Source organism: Cimex lectularius, unplaced genomic scaffold, assembly GCF_000648675.2.
Source record: "Cimex lectularius strain Harlan isolate CLEC.00 unplaced genomic scaffold, Clec_2.1 scaffold112, whole genome shotgun sequence".
Lineage (NCBI taxonomy): Eukaryota > Metazoa > Arthropoda > Insecta > Hemiptera > Cimicidae > Cimex > Cimex lectularius.
Window position 1 is genome coordinate 1,157,815 of NW_019392699.1, and position 15,072 is coordinate 1,172,886.

The 15,072-nt window shown below is 34.3% G+C and overlaps 1 protein-coding gene and 1 non-coding gene across 10 annotated transcripts in view; both read right to left on the reverse strand.

Moving 5' to 3' along the window:
* Positions 1 to 15,072, reverse strand: part of LOC106664526 (protein kinase C, brain isozyme) — an 85,779-nt gene that overhangs the window by 32,653 nt on the left and 38,054 nt on the right. For all 9 annotated transcript variants that reach the window (XM_024226090.1, XM_014390328.2, XM_014390326.2 and 6 more), the window contains exon 2: positions 10,087 to 10,118. In XM_024226090.1, the coding sequence (XP_024081858.1) occupies positions 10,087 to 10,118 (32 nt within the window). The remainder of the gene's footprint in view (positions 1 to 10,086; positions 10,119 to 15,072) is intronic.
* Trnad-auc lies at positions 4,027 to 4,099 on the reverse strand. Its single transcript has one exon. It is a non-coding gene; the product is annotated as a tRNA-Asp (tRNA).

Consider the following 15,072-nt stretch of genomic DNA (forward strand, 5'->3'; position numbering starts at 1 on the left):
ATATATAGCTACAAAAAATTCCCGTTAATAATTGGATCAATAAACATATTCTTAATAAGGATCCAAAATTTCATCAATTGGAGATTCTTGAAGGGCAAGAAAGATCAATAAGTAAGTTATTTAATATATTAATTAGTGGATGACTCTTACGTGTTGATATATTCATTATCTTTTTGAGCGTATTGGCCCTTCATGAATATTTACAATTGATGAAATAACAACTATAGTGAAGAATAAGTATAAAACTATTATTATAATTAAAGGTACTGTTTCTAATGAAAAGAGCTTTCTTAAGGAGGTGGAAATATCATATTTTATAGTGGTATTAGTTTTATAATTATGTAAATTGTATATAATTGAGTCTTGCTTTATTATAAGAAGTGGAATTAATAAGATTAATAATGAGTTTTTGCTTGTTATATAAAATTTTTCATTAGAAGCTACGTTTGATATGTATATAAATAAAACTAGTATCCCTCTTAATATAATTATTATTATAATATAAGAAAATAGAAATGAACTGATTAATCCGGTTAATATTCTAATACAGATAGATTGAAAGATTAAAGTAACTCCTATTCTTAGAGGGTGTTTTGATTTAACAAAGTAGATTGAAATTAATATTATAATTATTATGATAATAATTAGTAAGACATTTATATGTTACATTTAAACTTTAAGGGTTTTATATCCTATCTGTGGATTTTAAGGCCATCTGTTTAAAGCTTGCAGCTAATTAGGTTGCTGTTCATTGAATATTTCACACTCCCCCCATTTTTTCCCTCCTACGGGGGGAAACTATATTTCTCTTTATTTATTTTGTTTACTAGCTGCCAACAAGTAGTTTAATTAAAATATTAGTTTTGGAGATTAATGTTAGACAAAAATTCGTCTTTTGTTGAAGTTTTAAAGGTTAATCCTATCTATGATTTACAAGATCATTATTTCTTTTAAACTATTAAAACTTATTCTTGGGTTTTTATTATACTTATTTGTAACTGGTCTTTTTGCTTATTGTAGTGTTTATAGGCATTTGCTTTTAATATTGTTAAGATTGGAATATTTGGTTCTTGTTTTGTTTCTAATGTTCTTTGTTGTTTTTTTTAGGTTCAGGGGCTGGTTATTATTTTATTATGGTCTTTTTGTCTTTAAGATCTTGGGCTAGTGAATTGAGAGCCTTAAACCAGGATAAATTGGTAGTAATTATTTCAACAGCCCATTTTGGGGAGTCCGAAGTCTGATGATGTGGTGTGTGCGAAGTGAGTGAAGATGGTGTAAACAAATAAAAAGTCAGTTGATGTTTCTAAGTATAACATGTAGTTAGGTGTGAAATTCGGCACGTGTGATAATTTACAAATTAAAAAAGCTGTAAATATTCGACTAGATCGAACCGCTGATACCCCCTAGGAAGCATTCCATCGAGCAACGGTCTTAAAATCCTTGAACTTAATACTAAGTGGAGTTGGAGAGAAGATTGAACTCCTAACGAAAGATTTCGATTTAATTAATAATAATAATAATAATAATGTGTGGTGATTAGTGCAAAATTTATTTGCAAAAATGTATGTTACATATAAATTTTATTAGATTTCGTGGTCCGCTTGACCAAATAAATTATTTTGAATTAATTAATGTTGAGGTTGAAATAACAAAGTCAGTGTCACAAGCGGGATTCGAACCCACGACCTATCCCATGAGCTATCGTGACTTTGACCAACTCGGACACTAACTTCCCATCTCAACCCCACTTTTTGAATTTTCCCTCCTTTTTGCCATTTTTCAAATGTCGTGTAATCTATTTGATTCTCGACGACAAATGAAATGGCCACGGGGAGCTTTAGTATACTTCACTTTGCTTACTATATTTTATTAGGTTTCGTGGTCGGCTTGACCAAATAAATTCTTTTGAATTAATTAAGGTTTTGGTTAAGATAAAAATGGGTTCGAATCCCGCTTGTGAGACTGAATTTTTTATCTCAACCAAACCTTAATTAATTCAAAAGTTACATATAAATGTATAACAAAAAATAATATTTTAGTACATCCCCTGCCTGCTGTCAAAAAGCAAAGCTCCTCTAGATAGCAGGAGTTTTTGAAGATCATCAGAGAAATAAACAGAATATATCTTTACAAAATGAAAAACAAACAAATAAAAAAACGTAATACAGAATAAACTTGTAGCATGAAAAAACCACCGAGTTTTGAAATTTTGAATAATAATCCTTTCTTTATAAAAAAAAAGTGCCATATTTAATGAAAAGTTAAAATATTGCGTAGTTTTTACATCGTAAAAATGTGAGTTAGCCAATAATTAAATCGAAAATTAATTGAATTTAATAGAATATTATTTACAGAGTAAGATGATTTCTTAATTAATAATATAAAGTCAGATTAATTTACAATTATAGATATGATTGCATATATTTGTAGAAAAAGAAAATTTGTGAAAATTTAATGAATAATAGCAGTAATGTAGTAATGTGTAAAAAATAATATGAGCTTTAACAATTTGTTTAGTACTGTAACACGGCAAGCACAAGAAGTCACTTAGTTTTACATTGACTTGGTTTAAGCCGCTACGACATGATATTGAAGATTTTGAAGTATTGGGGCAGATTTTTATTTTGCCTGTAAGTCCGAGCACACCTTGTCGATCATGCAATTCAATCTCATAGGGATTAGATTAAATATCACATAGGAAAAATTATAATGTCGTCGGATCAATCGGATTGAGAGTTTAAGTCAAAGGGGGAGTAAAGGCTTGGATGACATTAACGTTTCCACAAAGGATTGCCCAAGGGTGCCTCCATCTAAATGGCACACAAATACCACACAGGCAAGGTATTAATTTGAAGCCAGAGGCAATTCAAAGCAATTGTCGTGGTTCCCTTTGAAACAGTATGGTACATAAATTGTTATTGTATTTAGTTAATACACAGGAACGTAGCTTGTTTGTTTAACTGGACGTTTCACGCTAAGTCTCCACGAGAAATGCCACGAAATATTAACCGTTCCTAGCCAAAACAGTACTTGAACTCCTTAACAAAAGTGAAAGAGTTTGCGTGCACGCGCGCTCTAAATATATATAATGTCCGTCGTTGATGCAAAATCTGAGCACGAACTTCTTAAATACATACGTACCTGTGCACACTATTTATCTGAAAAGTCAAGCTGATTGAAAGAAAGAAACTATTTTTGATTTATGAGCTTCACTATTTATGATTTACTTGACATTTATCGAGCTTTATACGGGGTTGGGGGGAAAAAAGAGAGAAAGTTGCATTAAAAACAGCATGGTAAGGTCGTAATGGAAGATACATTGGGGTTAGGCATTAACCTTTAGGTAAAGAATTAGACAAAGGTTTCTTAGATCCGCACGATTCAAATATTCCACTTTGCAGAACCCTTTAAACATAAGTTTTACAAATTGTTGAGGAATTTTGAGGAACTCTTACAATTTAAACGAGTGTTGGCAAACAGAACACAAAACTGATGTCAAACGTTAGGCCGTAAACATCTAAATTTTACGTAGCTAAAAATGAAGTATACCTTCACTAAAGCTCTCCGTGGCTGAGAATCAAATAGATTACACGACATTTGAAAGATGGCAATAAGGAGAGAAAATTAAAAAAAGGTGGGGTTGAGATAGGAAGTTAGTTCCGAGAGGATCGAGGTCACCGTAGCTCAAGTGGTAGAGCAGCGGCGTATCTAGCCGAAGATAATGGGTTCAAATCCCGCTCGTGACACTGGCTTTTTTATCTCAATTAAAAGCTTTAATTAATTGAAATATATTATTTGACCAAGCAGACCACTAAAACTAGTGAATTTTACGTAGCATAGACAAACACACACTACACAATCTTTCTGAAAGACTAAATAAAACGAAATTTTATATTTTTTAATAATAGATACGTGTGTCCTAATTCCAATATGTATATTTTGTTGTAAAACTGTCTTATCATTTGACAGCTATACACAATGTATTATTACAATTAATTAGGGTTGTAGTTGAGATAAAAAAATCAATGTCACGAGCGGGATTCGAACCCACGACCTTCGGCTTGATACGCCGCTGCTCTACCACCTGAGCTATCGTGACCTCGATCCACTCGGACATCAACTCCCCATCTCAACCCCACCTTATGAGTTTTCCCTCCTTTTGCCATTTTGTGTAATCGGTTTGGATTCTCGACGACAATTGAAATGGAGTCGAGAACCCAAACCGATTACACGACATTTGAAAAATGGCAAAAGGAGGGAAAACTCATAAGGTGGGGTTGAGATGGGGAGTTGATGTCCGAGTGGATCGAGGTCACGACAGCTCAGGTGGTAGAGCAGCGGCGTATCAAGCCGAAGGTCGTGGGTTCGAATCCCTCTCGTGCCGTTAAGTTTTTTTCATCTCAACTAAAAACCTTAATTAATTGTAATGTATTAATTGGTCAAGCGGACCACGAAATTAGTGAATTTAATAAAACAATGTATTATGTTGAATTACCATAATAATGAAAGAAGTAATTCATTCAAATGCCGGAGATACTATGGATTAATTGATATTCGTTTTCCATCCGCTACAAAAAGTTACTTCAAGCTTTCCTAACTGTACAATAATTCGTGATAACGACTTTCTGCTACCATGGGAAAATTATTTAGCACAATACCAAGTATGAAGTTTAATAACACTTTGAATTGATTACCGTTATATTTACCGTCGTTATAATTGACGCTGTTTGAAGACTTTTTGCATAACGGAATTTGCCGCTAACGCTAAACTTCCTGGGGAATTTGCTGTGTGGCTATAGGCCTATCTTGCAGGCTTGTTAACAAAGCCACCGCTCACGGATGTTGTTTTTATCTTGATTACTAACGGTAGTTCGTCAAGTGACCTGATAGTTGTCGAAGGTTTAACGTACAAAATAAACAGCCAATAACTCTTAAGAAAAAAGCTTTTATCTTAACTTAGCAATTTTAAGAAAAATTAAACTACTACAGTGCTGTTAGTAAACCATATGCATACCCAGTACAACCACATTCTATACCTGTCTCTTACCATTTTAGTTTTTAAATTGTATTAAGGCGGACCAGACCAAAGGGTCTGTTTTACACAATTGCTGTGGCTTTATTGAAAGAAAGATGTGTACGGTTGCAGTGCTTCTGTCATTCCTTCTTGTACGTAAATAAAACAGCTAAATATTTTAATAGTGATGAGTAATGAATGATTTTATGCAATTTTAATATTTTAATGTTCACGTTAATTTATGCAAAATCTCCCTATTACTGTAATGTAAAGTTCAAATGAATGTGATCGTAAAAAAGTCGTTTTTGAGTCACTTCCTTCAATAGAATTTTTATTATTTATGCTCGTAAGACAAAATCCTTTTTTTTTTAAACAAAAATCCCAAATTTGGCAAATCTTTAACAATTTACATTTAACAAATCACTTTTAGCCCATATTAATATTCATTCTTTAATATTAATATACAAAAGGTCTAGTCGATTAAAGAGATCAAAATTTAAAAACAACTTATGAAAATATGATAATCGAGGGATTTTAAGTTTTAATTAAATTGAATACATTAAAGTTCGAAGAAAATGGCGAAGTTACCGTGACTGCATAGATAAAAAAATACAGGGGAAACATGAGCGTTGAAAGCAAAGTTAGGTCTGATGGTTCAGGATCTCTCAATGTTAGAGCTAGGTCGTACCCAATATGCCATTTGTGACACAGGGATAAAAACGATCGTATCAATGGAACCACCTTAATTCAACCTTTCTGGTAATCAATTTAATTACCGAATGGCTTGATTTAGCGAAATAGACTATTAATAGACCACGTTACCGACACGGCAAGAAAATCTGATGCCGAGTAGCTTGAGACTCCATTGGAGCAGGAATAGTTTGGACGACTTAATTTTAACATGTGGAAACGAAGTTTTCTCTCGTTTTTATCAGTTCAGAAGCCGAAGCCCCATCGGTGGATTAAAAACACTTTTTTATAAATAAAATGATATATGAATGCATTCGACAATTAATTCAACGTACTAATGAATAGATAAGGCGATAGGAGAGGACGTCTAATTCAACAGGATGAAACTCCTCGGTAAAAGCTCCTAAATATATTAATAAAGTGTTTCCTGGCCGTTACTTATTAAATGGCCTCTTCAATCATCTGCTTTGAATCGATTAGATTATTTTCTACGATCAATAGAAAATCATCTTTAATAGATCGGTTAACCGTTATTTATTATACGTTAGAAAAATCCTTTGTTAAAAGCAGCCATATTTCTTTAATGTTTTGTCAAATTCAAATGAATGTAAAAAATATTTTTAAGTCACTTCCTTCAATAGCACTTTTATTATTTATACTCGTAAGACAAAATCCTTTTCTTTGCTTTTTTAACAAAAATACTAAAGTTAACAAAACTTAAACAATTTAAATTTAACAAATTACTTTTATCTCACATTAATATTCATTCTTGAATATTAATATTCAAAAGACCAAGTCGATTAAAGGGATTTAAAAACAACTGATATAAATTAATCCGAGCGATTTTAAGATTTAATTCAATTTAATACACTAAAGTTGTCAAATACCGAAGATATCATGTCAACACAGGAAAGGTTGAAAAAAAACCGGGAAATAGTTATGGGCGTCAAAGCAAAATCAGGTCAGGCAGTTCAGGATCTCTGTGATGCCCACGTTTTAGTACAGTAACTTGAGATACCAATGATTGGCAACTTGCTTTGTGCACGACGTATATGTCAAGTAATTTTGAAGGAGGTCCCTTCGAGTTCCGATGGCCAGGTAATAACCACAACAGCATACAGCTCGACACAGCATCTCCTTCGGTATTAGAAGCCCGACTGCGCTTCTTCGTATAACATTTAGGTCCATGGATCAGTTTTATCAACGTAGGGTAGGACAAACATCGGCAACTAATTTCAGTTTCAACTAATTGTGATTTTTTTCGCTTCGACCCAAGTACATTCACTACTCATCCGTGTGTAAGCGTTTTCTATTTAAACTTAATTACATTTTTATTTCATTAACTAAAGTTTTCACAATTACGATTTAAAACTAATTACGAAAAACGATACGTTAGAAGTAGGGCAAAACACTGACAGAAACAGCAATAATTTGATGACTTAGAAGAGAGAAATAGCAGAAATTACAAAGGGGTTTATGCCAAGGCAGCTATAATTTATTAATATCACGCTACATTAAAACTCAAGCGATATAATCCGAGTGATTGTTACAAAAAAAAAATTGTAAAACTGGTGTCTGTTCATATGTTGAAAAATCTTATGGATTCTAACTTGTTTCATATTTCAGAATTGTTTTTCAAATTGTTGTTTTCTTTCCTTTGGCCAAGTGATTAACCGAGACATTCTTACTAACATGCGAGTTCATGCCAACAACACGTACTCATGACCTGTTGCTTATGTAGTTGTCAACTACACTAAGAGGCAAAAACAGTGGCCACCCTTAATATTTTCAATTATCTTCCATTGATTATCTTACAAAAATATTTGGTCTGTTTTAAAGGATTGGAGGTAATAAAACACAGATAAAATCTTCGACTTGTGTTTACAATTTGATTTTGTAAATAAATCTTTCAATAGTCAATCTCTTCTTTGTTGATATTTATTAAAGCTTCTTTCTATTTTAAGTTTCTCAAATTTGTTTGACGATGGTTTTAAGTGATACATATAAAGCTCAAATCATAGCATTGTTGGAAGATGGAAGATGTGTAACCGTATGTGACCAGGGCTGTGCTTAACAAACTGTCTGAAAGGTCTTCCTTCGCTGAGATACAGGAGGTTTACTAAGAAGGCATGGATCAGGTCGCCGTCGTGTCACATCTCTTAGACCTGATCGTTTTATTTTTCGATGAACTCCGTAATCGACATTCTACTGCCGTTGAGATCAAGCAACGACTTCAACGTTTAGAAATGTTAATGTCAGCGAAGAGTTCAGAAGCTAGATTACGTGCGAGATGGCCTGCCACTGGCAACACAAAACAGCTCGACTAAGTTTATTAAAAAATCACATCATTTGTTCTGAGCAAGATTGGACCAAAACCTTTTTTTTCGGCTGGGTCAAGGTTTTGTTTGAGGTTTTCTGACAGCCGAGAGAGGATTTGGGGAAGAACAAGAGAGCGATATATCCCCGCAGCATTTTCACTCCGGAGAAGCTATTTAAGTGGTCGTGTTAAGGTCTGGGCAGGTATTTTTATGGAAGGGCGCACAAACTTGATCTTCATCAAGCTAGCGTGTAGCCTCGACTTAAAACTTATCGAACACCTTCGGGACGAGTTGTCAAAGAAGGTAAAAAGTCGCCCAGTGATGCCAGACAATTTGCAGGAATTATGAATGGCGCTGTTGTAGTATGAAAACATTCCACAGCATTAAATTCAAAACCTCATAAAGTCAATGCCACATCGAATGCAAGCGGTAATTTACGCAAGAGGAAATACTCCGTACTGAATTGAATATTCTCATCATTTTTCCTTAAAATTGTTTTGCTCAGTTTAATTTTTTCTTTTTTTAATTTTTTTTTTTAATTCTTATGTTTCTTTAAAAATATCCAGTAAACAACGAAAAATAAAAATTATAACGATTGCTTGGAAGCTATATTCCATAACCAGATTTATTGCAAACCCAGCTTACTCCTGGGCATTCATTCAAAGCTGATATTTATTTTATACAATTTAGAGTAGATGCTGGTTTCGAAAGGGTTTTGTTTTGAACTTTGCAGTACAGAGTTTAAAGGACGAATCGATACATCATTGTATACGCGATGCCCTGCCTTTTGGCGGTTCGTTACGTTCGGCAATGTGGGCCGGAGGTGGTTCATCACGAATCTAAATTAACATGCGACCGATGAACTGTACTGCCGGCCTGTTCTGGAGCTTGCACTTTCCATACGACAGGCGTACATATAATGTAGTTGTATCTAAGTAATGGACGCGAAAAATACAATAATCGATTTTTTGAAAGTTGTTTTGCATGAATGTACATAGTTTTGTTTTTTCGAATGTAATACACAAAATTTATTTATTTATTTTCAACGGGGGTTGGCAACAGCAGAGGTCAAACCAAACCTCGGAGTGTCGGTATTTTATGGAAAAAAATTAGTATGTCAGGTACGGGTATACAAGGCCGCTGTTTTCTACAGTAATGAGGACCGTGTAACGCCTGAAACGTTGCGGCCACCGTCGCCCCGGCGATTTTTATTTATTAAAAATTTCAGTCAGTCATAAGTACCACATTTAAAAAACTCAAATAATAGTGTATAACGACTACTTTTCAAAAATACATAAGAAAATAAATTGATTGTTGTAACTCGATAGCTCCTCTGTTCCTAACAAAAAAAAAACATACTGGAAATATAGCACCTGTAGATCTGAACACAATTGAACGACTTCTTTCGAATTTCGAACGTGCCTACGAATATAGATAATGACAATTTAAAATTTACAGATGTCAATAAACTAAATTACGGATTGTTGAAGGTTTTCTGGTTAGCTTCTGCGAGTTGCTTTGTAGTTGTTGTTTTTTTTTTTTTTTTTTTTTTTGGGAAGCATTCAATATACTGGTCATGGGGATGCTTTTGCATTATGGCAGACTACGAACTTCGGGTGAACCAAGAAGCTGCGGAACGCCGGCTGAATGCGAGGTCGTTAACGGGAGGTGTGGCACTGGACAGATATAAAACCGTTTCTATCCACCCCTATAAATAACAAAGTAGAATCCATAATTTACTAAGAGACCGGCTCGGAAGTGCAAGACGCGCTATGTGATTAAATTGGCATCGGAATGAAATGTTAACCTAGACATGATATGAAGGTTTGGCAGTCATACCACCAATAGGTGTATTTCGGGTTTAAGACTCTTCCGTCAATAATCCTTTCAAACAGACAGGAGTACGACTTAAAGATCTTTAATCATCAGTGATTGATTTACAATAAATATCTCCTTTTGTATCTCTATAGGCCAAATAATCATTCCAGCAACTATCTCAAGTTCTCAAAACCTACTTGGTCTAAATAAAAGAAAAAAATATATTTGATAGAAATAAAAACTCACCTTGGCATTGGAATCCCTGTTTGCCGAAACCCCTGAAACAAAAAACAAAAACAAATTAAAATAATGATTTGGTTTTATAAACCAACAAAAATGTCAAAATTATAAAATAAAAAAGTGTCGAACACTTATTTAACATTTTTTTAACATTAAATATATTGAATTATTTATTCATTTATTGTTTTTTGAGAGGGAAGGGGTTTCTCTGAAATATATAGTTAAGAACTACATGAGAAACACTACTCTCTCCTATTAATTCCAGTTTTTGCTACTATGATTTCAACAACGATGGACACTTTAAGAAACACATAAATACTAATGTGCTACGTAAGAATAATTCGCACAACACAAAAAACAGACACTCGAATTTTGTTGTTTCTTTAAAACTATATGTATTTTTATCGTTTTTTTTTTTCATCTTTTTTTACAAGGGTGCGCAACAGCAGAGGTTATATCATCCCTCGGGGTGCTGGTGTTTAAAACAAAAAACATTTGTAAGTATGTCGGATCGAATGCAGGGCCGCTGGATTCGAACCAGGGACTCTCTCCTATTAATTCCAGTTTTTGCTTCTATGATTTCAACAACGATGGACACTTTAAGAAACACATAAATACTAATGTGCTACGTAAGAATTATTCGCACAACACAAAAAAACAGACACTCGAATTTTGTTGTTTCTTTAAAACTATATGTATTTTTATCGTTTTTTTTCATCTTTTTTTACGAGGGTTCGCAACAGCAGAGGTTATATCATCCCTCGGGGTGCTGGTGTTTAAAAAAAACCATTTATAAATATGTCGGATGCAGGGCCGCTGTATTCGAACCAGGGACCTTACAGTGAGGAGCGCCGTGTCAACGCCTACGCCGCTGCCTCCACCGACGCCCCCACAATATTTCTATCATTACAATAATTAGAATGTACTTATTTGAAGGTAACCCAAATTAAACGAGATCAGCAATTCATGACTTTTAATAAAAAATTTCATTATGATGGTTTGAAAGAAAGTTCACCAAAACTCCGGAAATGTAGTGATAGATTAAAATTAAACTAACAATTTATTATCTAGGTTTGCTCTTAATTCTACCTCTTCTGGCCTCGCAGAGGGCCTTAAATCTCCTGGGCGTCGGGTAAAAAAGAATTCGGATTTCGTGTTCTGAAACAAAATCCCATTTAACACGAGCGGTTTGAAGCTGTCCTACGCTTCGTGGAGTTGGAGAACGAAACCCATCTCATTATCATGTCCCATGTGTTGGATTCATGTCAGGAGAACGTGCTGGCCAATTCATTGAGATAATCACACGATCCTCCAAGTAATGGGTGAAAATTCGAGCTACTTGCGGTCGAGTATTATCAAGGAATGATTAATTGTTTCCAAGAAATGGAGCGGAAAGTAACACAGCTTCCAGAAGAACTTCCTCAAGTGCAAAGATCCGTTCTGTTTGATAATCAGTTCGGTACGAGCATGGACGTTGATTCAACCCCATACCATACCCGACTTCTTTGAAAACACAGTGACACACGCATGGCAAATGAAGTAAAGCGATCTCCACGTCTTCTCCACGACGCACGGCCCCGATTGCCAAAAACCAAACCGGCATCCATCTGTGAAGCGACAACCTCCCCCCCCCATTGTTCAAGTGTACAAGCGAGATGCTAATTTGCAACTAGACGCTTTTCTACTGTATGCCTCTTCCGAAGTAGAGAACCTGAAGCGGGGCGTCCAGAGACTAGGTTATTCTCATGAAGCCTTCTGATGACAGTTTTAGTTCCCTTACATTACGGTTTGGAGTTGACTACCTATCAAGGAAACGGTTCTGAAGTGCGGTAAGAGCAATAAAACGATCATCTCTAGCCGTCGTACATCGCGGTCGACCACTACCTTCCATGCTTCGATCCGGTGGTCATAACCCTCTATAGATCGTGGATGGAAGAGCGTGGCGCACCCACGGCTAGGACATCGTTTGCCAAAACATCTGCCGGGAGAGATCTCGACTTAAAACCGTGCTTTTAAAACTAAAAAGCATTAATTAATATTTTACTCAAAGTATTATTTCATCGAAGAGAACAATTTAAAAGAACCAATTTACTCACTCAACAAGTCTTTACTTAGGATGAAATTGAACCGATTTCCTTTAATTTTAATTTAAAAGTGTGTGAAGGAATAGTAACATTATAAAGGTAATCAACATGTTATTAATATTGTGTTCACATTTTAGGCTATTAATATATACCTTTATATGTACCTAGATATTATGGAAAAGGAAACAAATAAATACCTTCTTCCCCCCTTTGAGTGTATTATAGGAGAGAGCTTCTAAAGTCACAAAATTTATCCTGGACACAGAGATTGAAAGTGTGTTGACTGTGTATTTTCGCTCGCAGAATATCGCGTTTGCGAGAAAAAAGTTAAAATATTATCTGATTGCATAAAATTGAAGAAAGTTGAAAATCTCTTTATGATCAGACTGCGAAAACGAGCTCTCTTCGCTCTAATATAAATTTGTTACCTATTCTCTTTGCCGGTGTTTACTTCATAAATTATCGCTGTTCGCGCTGAATTAAGAACTGGAAATGATAATCAAGATATTCTATTCTTCTTTTTCAAAATGCTTATAAAAAGATTCCTCGTGCGTTTAGAGTACGGATGCTTTTCGTGCGAGGTGAGACCCACTGCTGAATAATGTAAGCTAATTTTATCAAATGCACTGTATTTTTACCTTTTGTTTTTATAATTACATTCATCCACATTTAGCTGATGAGGTAAAATAAAAATAAATTTGTTAACTTATAACTCTTGATGAATAGTAACCATTTAGGCCTCTACTCAAATCTGACAAACAGGAGTCTATCATATAACCTATGATTCAGCCTTACTCTTGCCATTTTAACTAGTAGATTTTACACTTTTTCTTCTTCTTTTCTTCGTTATTGTTGTCTTTGTTCTCACAGAAATTGTTCATCCGTAGAAAGAAACAGAAAGACAACATATATTACATATATAGGTCGAGTAATTGAATTGTGAACACAGATTATCAAGGTCTTTAAACCACAAAATTATCATTCTAATTATAATATATTTGTGGTCATTGGAATTCAAGAGGTTTATAAATTTAATATGCAATCAGTACTGATTTCGCGTCTAAACACTCTTCTGATAAAAAGAAAACCTCAGCTCGACTTCATCAAACATTTTATTACGCTAGACCATTGAGACAGAGCGAAAAATTGCGAGATATGTACAAAGAAACGCTTTTAAAAAAATTTATTGTAAATATTTTTTAAGGGGTTCTAAACTGCAGAGGCTATATCAACTCCCAGTGTTTTTGAAAAAAAAATATTGTAAGTACGATACCCTGTGGTAAGTCAAATACTTTAAATTTGTGTTTCAAACAAGATATCAGGGTTTCTTATTACATTGTCTTTTAATTGTCTTTTTAAATCATATTAAAAGGGAAGGTGTAAGCTGCACTCCTCGTTAACAGAAACAATTCCATTGCTTTCACTTTGAAAATAACGTTTTTCCATCTTGCCACCTTCCTCTACGACTTATAATTTTGAATTTTTCACAATTGTATTGAAAGTCACTTGTATTTATCAATTTCGGTACAGCGATGTGGCCTATTTGCGATTACAATTGGATTTAAAGAGGTTTAACAATTTACTATGCAATTGGCAATAGACATTTCTACCACATTAAAAGGTGTAAGTAGGTAGTAGAAGCCTCAACGTTAAAGAATTGGATTTATTGTGATAAACATAGAGTAGAGCGGACCGTCGTCATTATTTTGAACTTAATGTAAAATATTAAAAAACGGTACACTAAATAATCCTCATATTTACTCAATGATTATACACAATTTTTTCGAAGTAAAACATTTATGTCACAGGCGGGATTCGAACCCACGACTTTCGGCTAAATAAGCCGCTGCTCTACTTCTTGAGCCACCGTGACTTCGATCGGCCATGCCACAAACTTCTCATTTCGACTGCCCGTCTATTCCAATTGTAAGTATATAATTAAGCATAAGCTGGTAAAAATAATTAAAAGTTAGTATTAATCCTCATATATTAGTTTGCGTCGTTCTTTTTCCTTACAGACACACCGCCCCCAACCTAATCATCTAGATCATTTAAGTAAATTGAAAACATGGTAAGGGATCGTAGATACCCATGCCTTACACCAGATGTTGAAGGGGGAAAAAATCAGAGAAAATCTAAAATAAAATTTGAAAAATAAGGATTACACAATTCTGACAATTTGTTAATCCTGTTTTCAATGGGTTTTGGAGAAATATATTTGAATAACAAAAGAAACAGCATTTTTGTTTTAATTCCAGTTTTACAAATTGTTACACGTTCCCAGTTTCGCCACGTTAGGATTTATCGCCCGTAGATAAGCGAGTTAGGAAGGGAGGTAATCTAATTGTAAGAATGTGTTTCCCGTTTACGGATTAACTAAATCTAAAAGTTTCTTAAGAACCGAAAGAAAAAAAAACATTTTACCATTGTTTCCCATTGCAATTGGTTTTTGTGTGTACATATATACTTGTTTTATACACCCAGATATATAAATCGTTAAGAGAAGATAAAAGGGGATTTTTTTCATTATAAGAGCATCAAAAAAAGTATCTTCTAAATTTAGTGAAATCAGCTATTGCGTGACAAAAGTCATTTTCACTAAAAGGGGAGGGAAAAATCTTATTTCCATTTTCTTGATCAAACTCTCTTAGCGGATTACAACGAGCGGCTAAACGAAATGTTTGTTTTAGTACGAACACGACATAACAAAATAATATTTTCTTAAATTATTGATAGTATAAGTTACAAGAGAGTAGTATAAGTGCCAACACTCTAGTAATTTAATTTCATTATGCAATTTCTCTTGATATCTGCAGGGTGATGATTCTGCGGCTTGGTCTTTTCCTGTCTGACAAATGCGTTTCGGCTTCTCGGCATGTTTTGGGGTATGGATTACATTCAGGATGAG